The sequence below is a fragment of the Lontra canadensis genome, unplaced genomic scaffold (assembly GCF_010015895.1).
Source record: "Lontra canadensis isolate GAN:19392208 unplaced genomic scaffold, GSC_riverotter_1.0 scaffold14, whole genome shotgun sequence".
NCBI classification, from domain to species: domain Eukaryota; kingdom Metazoa; phylum Chordata; class Mammalia; order Carnivora; family Mustelidae; genus Lontra; species Lontra canadensis.
In genome coordinates this window covers 2,705,746-2,720,304 of record NW_022631008.1, presented here as the reverse complement: position 1 = coordinate 2,720,304, position 14,559 = coordinate 2,705,746, and the positions used below count along the sequence as shown (strand labels likewise).

At 37.6% G+C, this 14,559-nt stretch overlaps 1 protein-coding gene across 10 annotated transcripts in view; it reads left to right on the top strand.

The window, feature by feature from the left end:
* Positions 1-14,559, top strand: part of SNAP91 (synaptosome associated protein 91) — a 143,466-nt gene that overhangs the window by 116,807 nt on the left and 12,100 nt on the right. For 9 of the 10 annotated variants that reach the window (XM_032858041.1, XM_032858040.1, XM_032858032.1 and 6 more), the window contains 3 exons: positions 695-844; positions 4,525-4,555; positions 5,452-5,563. In XM_032858041.1, the coding sequence (XP_032713932.1) occupies positions 695-844; positions 4,525-4,555; positions 5,452-5,563 (293 nt within the window). The remainder of the gene's footprint in view (positions 1-694; positions 845-4,524; positions 4,556-5,451; positions 5,564-14,559) is intronic. The other variant, XM_032858039.1, reaches the window with a different exon arrangement.

Below are 14,559 nucleotides of genomic sequence, written 5' to 3'. Positions count from 1 at the left end.
CAAGTTGGTTATATAGTGATCAGGAACCATCAATAACAGCATGATTCCTTAGTTAAAATAGTTTTCCCTTTAAACATTCCTTTAAAGTTAGAATCAAAATTGCCTGCTTATAATGAGGGAGGTTGTCAAAATGTTTACTTCTAAAATATGGTCAACTGTTTGTCAGATACTTATTACTATGTCCTGCCCATTAGGTCAGGTTTTATTCCAACACTGACTTCACAGGAAACCAGGAGATCCACTGCCTGTATAGAGCAATGTTATAATAAAGGCATATATATTATCTAATTTAATCTTCACAACAAAACTATGTGGTAGTAGTACCCTCCCTCTTTATAGATGAGAAAACTAAAGCTTTGATGGTAACTTACTCAAAGTCACACAGCTAGTGAGGCATGCAACTAAATTTGAACCTAATTCTGACACCAAAATCTGTGCTCTTTCTTTACATTACACAGATATTTTTTTTCCATCTTTGTTTATGTTTACTAGTATTTCTGTACTTTATGAGTAGACATATGTAGAAATGTTCTTCTTGGTGTTATAGTCATAAAAAGTGTCAATTACGTGCCTTCTTTTGTAAGATTGTATATTTACTTATTTTATAGTTTTTCAGAAAATAATTTCCATTTAATTTTGCATATGGCCTTTTTTTTTCCCCAGTCATTCTGAACATGCTCTATTTGATTTCCAGTGTTTGATGGTCTAGGTGATCTACTGATGCCAACCATGGCACCAGCTGGGCAGCCTGCACCCATTTCAATGGTACCCCCCAGTCCAGCTATGGCAGCAAGCAAAGCCCTTGGGAGTGACCTTGACTCATCTCTTGCCAGCTTAGTAGGCAGTGAGTAATACAGTTTTCTCATTTGTTTCTTACTGCATCCTGTACAGTTTTTTTCTCTATCTCTTTATATGTATTATTTTTCTGGATTCACGTATGGGTGAGAATATCAAGGAGCAGACAGAAATTCTTAGTGCTTTACCCAGTACAGTTCCTTGGAAGATAAACAGTTCCTTTGCCATTGTCTCACAAGCAGTACCCATGCCATTTTGAATCTAATTACTAAAGGTATAATTAGCATATGCAAGTGTGAAACCAAGAACATTAAGTATTAAGTAAGCATTTAATTTTTTAGTTCACTTGGAAATAAGAACATAGAGTAACTTAAATATTGACAATTGAGCATCCATATGATATTAAGTTGTTCACTGAACAAATATTTGTTGAGTACTAAGCACTCTTCCAAGCTCTAAAGATAAATCAGCAAACAAAACTGGTATAATTTCTGTTCTTAGGGTACTCAGCAAGGGGAGAGACAAACAATATTTTCAAATAAACAAATTCTATAGTATGTTAAGTCATAAGTGCTATGGAGAAGAAACAGAGCAGGCAAGGAGGAATTGGGAATACTGCAGAGTGGGAATTAGAGTAGGTCTCACTGAGAAGGTACAATTTGAGCTAAGATTTGAAATGAGAAGAATGAGCCACATGGATATCTGAAGGAGAATATTTGCAGGCAAAGGAGATAGCCAGTGCAAAGGCACTGGGGCAGAAAACTGCCTGGCATAGTCAAGAAACAACAAGACCAGAGGCTGGACATGAACAAGTGAAGGAGAGAGTCCTGGGAGATGAGGGCAGCTGGTATAAAGACTGTCCTATTCTTTTAACTCTGAATTTGATTTTTCATTAAGGTGAATGGGTTCACCACTGCAGATACCTTTCATTTTTCTCACGGCTTTAGAAGGTCCTTGATACAGATTTTTTTTTTTCCTATGAATTATTCAATGGACATATTTTTCCCATTCATTGTCCCTGGCCTGGGCATCCATGAAAATGCTTTGATGACACCCATAGAGAGGTTATTTGAGTATTCCTACTCTAAAATTTCATCTTGCTGAAGGCTAGTTGGCAGTGGTAACTGCTTTTGCTGGCACTCCAATGTATCATCCATATTATCCTTTAGAAATAAAGGATTTAAACCTCTAGCTGCTGAGAGTGCATTTCTTATTGCAAAGCATAGCAAGAGAGAATATTTTTGAGTAATTAAATTGCTATGTATCCTAATTATAGTAATGATTACATGAATTCATATATTACCAAAATTTATAGGAATGTAACAACACTCCCCCCCAAAAAACCACTGATTTTCTCTATAGATAAATTTTTTTTTTATTAAAATATCTTCCAGGGCACCTGGGTAGCTCAGTCAGTTAAGTGTCCAACTCTTGATTTCAGGTCAAGTCATGATCTTAGGGTTGTGGGATCAAGCCTCACGTCACTCAGGATTCTCTCTCTCCCTCTCCTGCCCCTCGTGCTCTCTCTCTCTAAAATAATAATAATAAAATAGTAATTAAGCTTTCTTTCAAAACTGAAAAAAATTATCTCCATACTCCCTACCAATATTCTAGTTTGCTTTTTTTATAGAAATTGACAAGCTGAACCTAAAATTCATATGGAAATACAAGGAAGTCAGAATAGCCAAACACTCTAAATAAAAAAGCATAACCTTGGAAGACTCACACTTAATGATTTTAAAACTTACTACAAAGCTGTAGTCATTAAGCGGTACTGCTTCACAGAATAGGCATATACCTCAATGGAATAGAATGAGAGTCTAGAATTAAACTTAAGTATCTGTGCTCAATTGATTGTCAGTGAAGGTGCCAAGACAGTTCAATGCGAAAAGTTTTCTTTTCAACAAATGGTGCTGGGCCAGCTGGATATCCACATGCAAAAGGATAGAGTTAGATACCTTGCCTTCTCCAAAATAATTAATTCAGAGTGGCTGAGAACTAAATGTAGGAGCCAAAACTATTAAACTCTAAGAAGAAAATGTATTAGTAAATAAATCTTCATGACCTTGGATTGGGTAATGTTCTTAGATATGACACCAAAAGCACAAGCCACAATAGATAAAAATAGATAAATAGAACTACATTAAAATTAAAAACTTTTGTGCTACAAATGACACCATCCAGAAAGTGAAAAATAACCTACGGAATGGGAGAAGGTATTTGTAGAACATATATCCGATAAGGAACTTATACCCAGAATAAATAAAGAACTCTTACAACTCAATCATGAAAAAACAAATAACCCAATTTTAAAATGGTCGCATGATTTAAGTGGGCATTTCTGCAAAGAATATAGACATACGGCCAATGTGCACATGAAAAGATGCTCCACACCAGTCTTCTGGGAAATGCATATCAAAACCATGTGAGATGCCACTTCTCACCCAGGAGTATGACTATAATTAGAAAAGACAATAACCAATGTTGAAGAGAATGTCTCTAACACAGCGGATGGCGGATGAAAATGTGACTGTGGAAAGCAGTTTGGCAATTTCTCCAAATGTGAAATAGACTTACCCGTAGGCAGAGAGTGCACCTCGGGACTGGCCTAGAACACTTTTCCCCCACGCCTCTGCTCAGCTTCATGCAAATCTCAACCTTCTCCATGAGGCCTTCCCTGAGCACCTGTTTAATGCTGCCTATCCCTCACCTTCATCCTACGGACCAGATCCCCCGCACCCTGCTCTTCCTTTGCTTTTTCCCATGGGCTTTCCTAACACCTTCGAGGGGCCTATATAATTTATTATTTTATTGTTTTATCATCTATCTCACCCTATTAGAATACAAATTTCTCCAGAGCCGGGATCTTTGTTTTCTTCACTAATACATCCCAAGTGCTTAGAACAGTGCCTGGCATCTGTAGAGACTCAATCAATATTTGCTGTAGTAGTAAATGAATTGAGATTAGAGTAGCATGAATAATCCAGTTATGTCAGGAGTCCCCAAGACCACCTTCACTCAGAGGACGCAGCACATGGGTGTCCTCCCAGCTAAGACTTATTAGAGCAGCATGGTAAGGATACGCAGCTGAGTCATCAGGGAAAAAGACAAAGCTAAGCCAAGAAGAATCCACGTGCTGACTTCCTTATGCTCTCCCCTTCCCATGAGGGGAAAAGCATAAGAAAATGCGGCAACACACATGATGTTTCTGCCGACGGAAGCTCTGTAGAGACCACACCCAGGGGTTTTATTGGATGCTAATCACATAGGTACTCCTCCTGACATGGCCCCAAATTTCAGTCTTGTAGAAGGAAAGCAGTTGTACAGCACAAACCACATGGTTTGTACAAGCAGATTAGACACCGTAAAGCCACCTGTATCATTAGGAAAAGTGTTCTCTCAGTATAGAGAACAGTTTACTGAGCTGGGTCCCAGATGCCAGGCACACAGGCCTTTCTAAGAGAACAGTCTCGAGCCTGCTGTGTTTCCTCTTTCCTGGACACCAGTTGACGTTAAAATGTGATCCTTAAGTATAATGTGAAGTAAAAGAAAATGTTAGATTTCTGAACATGTTTCCTAACATAGGTTCTCCTTTGTAAAACTGAATACAGTCATTCTTAGGCAAAATATGGACTTTTTCTAGACCTCTGAATCTTTGATCTTTTAAATGTCATATCATTTAAGCTGAGTATAGAGGTTTAAATTCTGTTTTCTTTTATCCTTTTATAGATCTTGGAATTTCTGGTACCACATCCAAAAAGTAAGTGTTTTTGAAATTACCTGGTTTTCTTGTGACAGTGTCTTTATATTTATTTAAGACTGTTAACCTCATTGAAGCAATAACTCACTCTCAGGCTAGGTAATTTCAAAATTGGTTTTTACTATATTCTGGATTTTTGTTTTTGTTGTTATTCTGCTGGAACCTCCAAACTGTTGGCTCTACAGTGAAAAGAGACAACAATCTATTTCAGTCTCCAAGATTGCCACTAAATTATAGCTAGAAATACTTGGGAATTATGGTTTGAGTGCTTTAATAGCTTTAAATTCTAGAATCATTACACTATTCCTAGCTAACACTGGTTTTAAAAGTTCTCTCATGGAGGATCAATTTTAAGGAGGATAGTAAGAATGATAAACAATGTGCCCTTTTCTTTAGATGCGCTTTTCAACGTTTCTAAAATTGGGATGCATTTTACAATATGTGTATCTTACAGTTCACTATAAGGCAGGTTATAGTCGTGATGTAGTTGTGTGAAACCTTCCAATGAGCCCTCTCAGATCTAGAAGTGCCATCATGTATGAAACAAAATAGAGGTATTTGACAGAGTCTAGATATACAGTTTTTACGAATATACTTATTTGGAATTTTTTATAACCAGTGAAGAATTCAGTTGAATTTTGTGACACATTCTTCTATTGGAAGTGATAGGAAATTCCTGTTACCATTGAGATCCAAACTCTAAATGATTTTTTTTTTATCAAATGCTTTTATGCTTTCTTAGATATATGATAAGACTCCTTTATAGTTTTTAACCTGTTCTCTCAACAACTCAAACAGACTGCTTCTAACTCCAAATTAATCTAATGAGCCATACACACTCTTTTCTGATTAGTGTGTTTTAATACTTTTGTGTGTTTTCGCATGCTTGATTTTAGGGGAGATCTTCAGTGGAATGCAGGAGAGAAAAAGCTGACTGGTGGAGCCAACTGGCAGCCGAAGGTAGCGCCCGCAACTTGGTCAGCAGGCGTCCCACCAAGTGCACCTTTGGTACGTAGCCACCAGAGGCCGGGGTGGTGCTGATAGTTTGCCACTTTTCTAGTGTGTAGGACCAAGTGCACTTTGTTTAATTTTGCTACTGACATTGTATTTTTTCACCCATCTAGAAGGAACCTAAGCCAGAGGCAATAGTTACCAAAATGCAACTTGCATTGACTTTCTGTTTATAAAGATTGTAACCTATTTTTTATTTTCATTATTTCAAAATAGTATTTATGCTTCTTTAGATTATTAGTTCTATATTTGCACAGTTATGGAAACAACTTTTCAAAAGCCTTAAACATCATTGATCATTATCTATATTTTTATCTCATTTCTTGCCTAAGTTACCTGATTGTCTTAATAAGTAAGATTTTTTTTCTTAACCAGAAAGATGAGGCAGTTTTCTATTGTGTAAGTAGACTTTCATTTTAAAACTCTATTAATTCCGCTCACTATTTTTTTACATTGAAACTACCAACATCATCTTTCCTATAGAATTTAAATAGATTTCATTTTTGTCTACTGAATCTCAATACCATCATTCAGTCTGTGAAAGAGCATATTACTGGAAATAAAGACTAATTATTTTGTGAGATTTGCAACCACAAAAAGGACATTTCCAGGGTAAGAAAACTTACTGTTTTCCTGTATATGCTCCATTTTTAGCAAAAACAATGCTAGTCACTGTTCAGGCTTATTCGTAATTTCACCGTGGCTTACTCCCTGAACCTGTCTAACTCACATTCTTCTCTAAGGCTTTCTGGATGCCATCTCTCCTTATTGCCAGAATTAGTTCCTAACCATCACCCACCAACCCCAGCCAAACAAACATGCGTGGAAGTGAATTAATATAAATTAGAATATAAACACTTTAGATGCCATTAAAAATAATCGGGCCATTAAAAATAATCAGGCACCTGAGTGGCTCAGTGGGTTAAAGCCTCTGCCTTTGGCTCAGGTCGTGGTCCCAGGGTCCTGGGATCGAGGCCCGCATCGGGCTGGGCTCTCTGCTCGGCAGGGAGCCTGCTTCCCTTCCTCTCTCTCTGCCTGCCTCTGTGCCTACTTGTGATCTCTGTCTGTCAAATAAGTTAATAAAAAATCTTAAAAAAAATAATAATCATACTCCATAAATTAACTTAAATACTTGAATTTTAGGATTTAAAACATTTTCTTTTAAATAACTTGATAAATAGTAATGTTTTATATATAAACGGTTTTATTACAGTTTTATAAATAAGTTTAAACCAATGGGAAAAAGATCTTTGGAACTAAAATTTACCGCTAAATAATACTAATAGTATTAATCAAATTATAATTTATATCACAGTTTCTATAAGAAAAAACATTCTAGGCTCAGTCTTGAGTTCTCAAAACCTCTAGTCTCCCCACCCAACCCCATGGTTGTTAGTTAGAAAGAAGGTAATTTAAGCACTAATATTCTCTGCCTTTGGTGAGTTCAGAGTCCAAAAGATCTTAATTTTAAAGCATAATTTCTAAAAAACAATGAGAAAACTGCCTATTGTGTCTAGGTATTTATCTCTTTAAATATTTCTTTGCGTTATCTTAAAACAGTGTTTAAGAGGACCGTATTTAGCTATAAAATAAAGAGTTCCATTTTAATTTTATAAAGGATACTTAGTAAAAAAAACTATATATCTCTTAAACCAACCCACGCCTGGGATGAACATATAATTTATTGTCCAAAGCAGGACTTATTTTGAAGGTGAAAAGGAGCATAATTATTACCCTAGACCTCAAGCCTTTACCTGTAGCTGGGGGCCCAGATAAATGCAGAGACCATAGGCAAATAGTTCTGTCTTGGGGGCTACACTCAATTCTCAGAAACAGAAACATTTGAGAGCTACTATCTTGTTGGGGACCGGGTGGGGAGAAATTCAATAAATGTAAATAGAATCCCTAAAGAAAGGGTTTCTTTAGAACTGATCTTATAAATCTCTGAATAGCACATATTGACATTAAATTGCACAATTTATATTATCATCACCAAATTAACGGAACTAATTTTCCTATTCTCTTCTATGCAAAATTAGAGAGGCACCATGTGTTCTGAGCTTATACTTTAGTAGTGTTGTCCTCATCAGCAGGAAAAAGCTTTAATAGTTTTTTAACAGGTTGATTTCGGAACAGTCATGGTGGTAAGTGCTAACGGTCTAAGGTAGGCCGGAGGAGGAAAGAGTGGTGAGAATACGGGCACTTGGTAGATCAGCTGTAGGATTAAAACAAAAAGTGGCTGAGAGCCTGAAGTGAAGGTGAAAAGGAAAACAAAAAAGAAAATTTCAAGTAGAATCCACACAACTGGCGATCATTGTGAATGATGCCAGAAGACAGTGGTTGTCCAGCTTTCTTTATTGGACAGTTCACTGAACAATGCGGCCATTTAACCAGGAAGCAGACAAGGGAGAACTCCTTTACTCACTCTGCCCCTCTGAATTAGTTTCAGAATACAGGTGAGGTTCAGTGGGGTGGAATCCAGAGCCGATGACCAAGAAAGAATTCTTGAGACATCTTTGGTGCAATGTGGTGGTTTATTAAAGCACAGGAACAGTACCCACAGGCAGAAAAAGAGTTGCTGCACTGGGGTTGTGAGGGGTGGCAAGTTATATACTATGGAGCTGGGGAAGGTGAGGAAAAAGGGAGGTTTCAAAAGAACTTTCATATGCTAAAGAGGACCTACAAGATACCGGAGGCCTTGCCTCGAGGCCTCATCATTGTCAAGGTTTCTCCCTCAAGCAAGGTATTAACTTTAAGATAGTTGGGAGATTCCTAAAAAATGTCACAAATGTCCCACCCACGAGTGGGGGTGGGGGAAGGTTGCAGGGTGTCAGCCTTTTGCTTTGTCCTCAGCCAGCCTTCTGTTCCCTCATGACCTCCTCCCTCTCTCTTTCTCTCTCTCTCAAAAAACAAAACAGAAAAAAAATAGTGCTAAGTTGGAGAGCTTATTTAGTCTACACATCTCCTGCGATCCAGACTTTAACCATACAATGTTGGGAATTCATCAAATACTTAACAGCTGTTTTGCTTCTTCAAGACAACAAAGCCACTAATTGTCTGATTGGCAGGCACCATCACTCAGAATGAGATTAATATTCTCATTGTTTTTTAAAACTCCAAAATTCCTTATTTTTTATTTATGAAGCAGAAGACTTTGAGTTGTTTGTAATTAAACTCCGAAAAGTAATAGACAGTACGCTTTAGCATAAAGAATCCACAACAGCTGTGCAAAGAGAAACTAGAACAACAGAAATAATTTATCAGGAGGGCAGAGTTACTGTGCTTCTGTTTCTTTTATTTTCCTTGACATTTTAGGCAACAAGATGAAGGCAGTCAAATGCAGAGTTATTTTACCTTTATGAAGATAAACTCTTAGATGCAGCCTGTGTAAATTCCCTGCCCTTTATCCCATTTACTGCGCAACTCTTTAACAAAGCTCTGGCTTTGCTTTTACTGAAGAAATTATTCTGACTTAATTATGTAAGAAGGCCTCTGGCTTCTTCCCTCCAGTTATTTCTTTCATAAAAGGTCTCTTCCACTTTCCTATTCCTTAAAAAATGTTTGAGTCTCTTTTTCTAAGAATATTCAAGAAAAAGAAGAGAGACGACTGAAAAAAAAAAAAAAAAACTTCTGCCTTAGAAGCAGCAAAGCAGCGTTTCCATATTTCCTGGTAGTCTGTAGACCTCTCCTTTCAAGTAGGAGATGAAAGGGCAGATGTAGGGCTGAACGTCCTTCTGCTGCCTTTTAAAGTTTGTACTGGTAGACAAGAGCTGAGGTTCCTCTTCCCAGTTTGTTTCAAATTCCCCTCAGTTGCTGCTTGGAGGTTCAGCTCTAGAATTTGCCAGAGCGCAGAACTAAAGTTAGATCTGAGCATCGTAACAGGACTTGAACCCTTGAAATACGTCTGCTGGCAGGGCTCTGTCGTCATGGCCATCAAGAACCCTGTGTCTCAGCGGTGGCTGCTTCTTCCTGTTTTCCAGTGCTCAGGAGACCTTAAGTTTTCATCCAACGGGGAAGATGTTTGCAATTCAGAAATAAATGCATTTGGCAAGAGACCACAGGATCCACAATTCTTTCCCTAAAAACAACTAATATTTATATGCCTATGGATGAAACATGCAGTTGAACATTGAAAAAGAAAATAAAAATAACCTGAGGAGTAAATTTAGAGTTAATCTATGTAAGCCCAATAGCAAACTTAGACTATCTTTAAATTATTTGGCCGATTTATTTGCTCAGGAATTTCCAATAAGTTCATTTTATTTTGAAAACTAATAAAAAACCTTTTTTCTTTCATAGGAGGAAGTTTTAAAGATAACAGTTCTGATAAATAATACAATATCACTGTATGATGCAATCTTGGTAAGGGACAGGATTCTGGGTCTGGTGAATGGTCTGCCACCTAACGTGTTGAAATGATGAGTAAAGAGTGACTGAAAATACAATACCTGTAGTGTAGGGGAGGAAAAATGACTTCCCCTCTAACTTTCTGAATTCTTGGCTGAGACTTCTGTGACAAAAGACCAGTTAGCAAGAGAAAAAGAGAAGTTTATTAACATGTATCGTTATGCCCCAATAATGGGTCCGTGATTAAAGGAGCGAGACTGATATAAAGCGAAGGTCAAGCAAAGCTTTATTTCACGCCAAGCATCAAGAATCTTTTTTTTTTTTTTTTTTTTTAAAGATTTTATTTATTTATTTGACAGAGAGAGATCACAAGTAGGCAGAGAGGCAGGCAGAGAGAGAGAGAGGGAAGCAGGCTCCCTGCCGAGCAGAGAGCCCGATACGGGACTCGATCCCAGGACCCTGAGATCATGACCCGAGCCGAAGGCAGCGGCTTAACCCACTGAGCCACCCAGGCGCCCCAAGCATCAAGAATCTAACCAAACGTTTGGGGACGCACCTCTTACAAGAGAGGGCGACCCTTCTCTGCTTCACAGACTAGCGTTTAAGGGCAAAGGCCATGCGATCAGGCCTGGCCACACACAAAGGTGGCCAATGAGATTGTAACACACACAGGAAACTCCACAGTGATGCTAGGTGACCAATTGAGTTACAATTTACCCTAGTAGGCATTTGAACCAGCCTATTACACCTTGATTGGGGATTGGTGCCCAAAGGGTGGGGCCCATACTCCTTGGTAACCAGGGAGACAGTATGCATCCCCCCACTGATCAGATGTCTCCACCTGGCCTGACCCACTTTTGGCAGGCAGCTATGCTCACCACTATACCACCAATGCCCGCTACTGACCCACCTTTGTACCTGGGCTCTGTTACCTGAAGCTGGTTTCCAGGACTTGTCTCCAAGTAAATCCCCTGGGGGAAGGGGAGCAGGGACAGTTTCTAAATAGGTCCTTACAGTATACCTCATGTATAGGGGCTACCCAGGGAAAAATGAGTAATTCCCCAAGGTAGCCTAAGCCACTGGCTTCAACACCATCTGCTGCTGAAGACAAAAGCAAGCAAGCTGTTGGGTGGCCAGGCTGGGGGGAAGTTACCAGGAAAGGCAGGGTAATCTAAAGGTAAGATTTGTTGTGTAGATTTCAAGCAGTGTCTTGTCCATTGATAAGATCTTCCTGTGATATAGTTGACCTTCTCTTCCTGGTACAGTGGGAGAGACCCTGACAGACAGATGGACATTTCCTTTGTAATGTAAATGTCCCTTACAGAAGTTCTGTATTCTACTCTGTTTTCAGAACTTCGACTGCATCTGCTGCTTCTCAAGTATTGCAGTATTTTCTTTTTTAAAAATTTTTTTGAGATAAAATTTACAAAAACCCTAAATTCGCGATCTTCACAATTTTAAAGTGTACAGGTTAGTGATTTTTCAGTATATTTGCAATGTTGTAAAACCATCACTATTATCTAATTCCGCAGTATCTCCACCACCCCAAAAAGAAACACAGCCCCTTTTCAATTTCAATTTCTCCCCTGGCACCTAATAATTTACTCCATTCTTATAGATCTGTCTATTCTGGGTGTTTCCGTATCAGCGGACTCCTATAGTATGGAGGGTTTTGTGCCCGGCTTCTTTCACTTAGCACAAGGTTTTCAAGGTTATCCATGTTGTAGCCTGTATCAGTACTTTCATGCCTTTTTATGGCTGAGTAATCCATGGTTTGGATAGACCACATTCATCAACTGATGGGCATTTGTGTCATTTCCACCTTTTGGCTAGTAAGAAAAATATTTCTTTATTTGTATAGAAGGTTGTGTGTGAATGTATGTCCTCAGTTCTCTTGGGCATATACCTAAGAATGGAATTGCTGGTACATGAGTAACCCTCTGTTGAGCTTTTTGAGGGACTGCCAGACCTTCCCGCAGCCACTTCCTTTTACATTCCCACCAGCAATATGTAAGGTTTCATTTAGGGTCTTGATAGGCATTTCTTTAATGACAAATGATGTTGAGCACTTTTTCATGTGCTTCTTGGCCATTAGTACCTTTTTTTTTTTTTTAGAAATGTCTTCACATCCTTTGCCCATTTTATGATTGGGTTGTCTTCTTATTGTTGAGTTCTAAGAGATCTTTTTGTACTCTGGATACTAGATACTTATTAAATATATGATTCACAAATATTTTCTCATATTCTATGAGTTGTCTTTTTATTTTCTTGACAGTGTCCCTTGATAAATTTGATGAACCTTGATAAACTCCAGCTTACCTATTTCTGTTTTTATTCCTTGTGCTCTTGGTGTCATATTTAAGAAACCGTTACCTAATCCACAGTCTTGAAGATTTACACTTATGTTTTTTCCTAAGAGTTGTATAGTTTTATCTCTTACATTAGCCCTTTCATTATTTTAGACCCATTTTCATATATGATGTTGACATAGTGTCCATATTCATTATTTTGCGTGTGGAAATCCAGTTTTCCAAAAAACACTTATTAAAAAAAATGTTCTTCATTTATTAGTTTTGGCATCCTTGTCAAAAATCAGTAGACCGTAGATGTCTGGATTTATTTCCAGACTCTCTATTCTGTTGTATTGATTTATATGTCTGTCCTTATGCCAGTACCATCACTGTTTCAATGTAGCTTTGTAGTAAATTTTGAATTCAGGAAGTGTAAATCCTCCAAATTTGTTCTTCTTTTTCAAGATTGTTTTGGCTATTCTGGATCTCTTGCATTTCCGTATAAACTTTAGGTTCCAATTGTCCATTTTTCCAAAAGAAGCAATTGAAATTTTGATAGGGGTTGCACTAACTCTATAAAGCAACTAAGAAAAATTGCCATCTTAATCTTAAATTGTCTAATCCTTGGACACAGGATGTCTATTTATCGAAGTTGTTTTTTAACAGTGCTTTAACAAATTGTCTAAAAATGTTTCAATAAGGCTTGTCCTTTTTTTTAAAGTTTATTTATGTATTTTTAGTAATCTCTGTACCCCATGTGGGGCTTAAACTCCCAACTCTGACGTCAAGAGTTGTACACTCTTCCAACTTAGCCAGCCAGATGCCCCAAGTCTTGTATTTCTTTTCTTAATTTCATTTCTAAGTATTTTATCTTTAGCGCTACTGTAAATGAATTGCCTTTGTAATTGTATTTTTTAATTGCTCATTGATAGTGGACAGTGAACTGAGTTTTTTATATTGATGTTATATCATACATCTTTGCTGAACTTATTTATTAGTTCGGGTGGTTTCTTTTGTATATAAATTCCTAAGGATTTTCTATATATAAGGTGATGTCATCTACAAGTAGAGATTGTTTAATTTCTTTTTTTCTTTCTCGATGCTGTTTCTTTCTTTCCTACCTGATTGCCACAACTAGAACTTCCAGTACATCTTTGTCGTCTTAAGGAGAAAGCTTTTAGTCGTTCACTGTTAAGTATGGTGATAGCCGTGCATTCTTTGCAGATGCCTCTGTTCAAGTTGAGGAATTTCCCTTATAATATTAGTGTGTCGAGTGATGTTTGTTTGTCTTTTTGCTTGTTTTGTCATAAAAGGGTGTTGGATTTTGTCAAATGCTTTTTCTGTCTCTAGTAACATGATTATGTAGGGTGTTTTCCTTACATTCTGTTAATATGATGTATTACTTTGATTGAGCAAACCTTACATTTCTGGGATAAATCTCACTTACTCATGGTATATAATTCTTTTAGTATGCTGTTGGATTTGGTATGCTAGTATTTTGTCAAGAATTTTTGCATCAGGGTTCATAAAGGATATTGGTCTGTAGTCTTCTTCTAATGTCCTTATCTAGCTTTGGTGTCAGGGCAATACTGCCATCAAAGAATAATTAGAAAGTGTTCTGCCAGTTTTCTTTTCTTTTTTTTTTTTTTTTGTATGCTTGAGAAGGATTGATGTTAATTCTTCATTTTACATTTAATAGGATTCACCAGTGAAGCCATCTGGTTCTGGGCTTTTCTGTGGTGGAATTTTTTTATTGTTGACTATATTGCCTATGCTGCACTTCTTTTTATACCTAGAATTTTGTACTTCCTGATCCCCTTCATCTATTTTGCTCATCCCCACTCACCTCCCCTCTGGCAACTACCAGTTATACGTATGTAAAAATCTGTGTTTTTGTTTATTTATTTGTTTTTATTTTTTTTTAAGATTTTATTTATTTACTTGAGAGAGAGAGAGTGAGAGACAGAGCGTGAGAGGGGAGAGAGTCAGAGGGAGAAGGAGACTCCCTGCTGAGCAGGGAGCCCCATGTGGGACTTGATCCCGGGACTCCAGGATCATGACCTGAGCCAAAGGCAGTCACTCAACCAACCGAGACACCCTGGCACCCCTTTGGTTTATTTTTAGATTCCACATTTAAGTGAAATCATATGGTATTTGTCTTTCTCTGTCTGATTTATTTCACTTAGCAGATACCCTCTAGGTCCATCCATGTTGTCACAGATGGCAAGATCTTTCTTTTTTATGGCTAAGTAACATTCCATTTCATATATATTCCACATCTTTTTTTCAAGATTTTATTTATTTATTTGACGGAGATTACAAGTAGGCAGAGAGGAAGGCAGAGAGAGAGGAGGG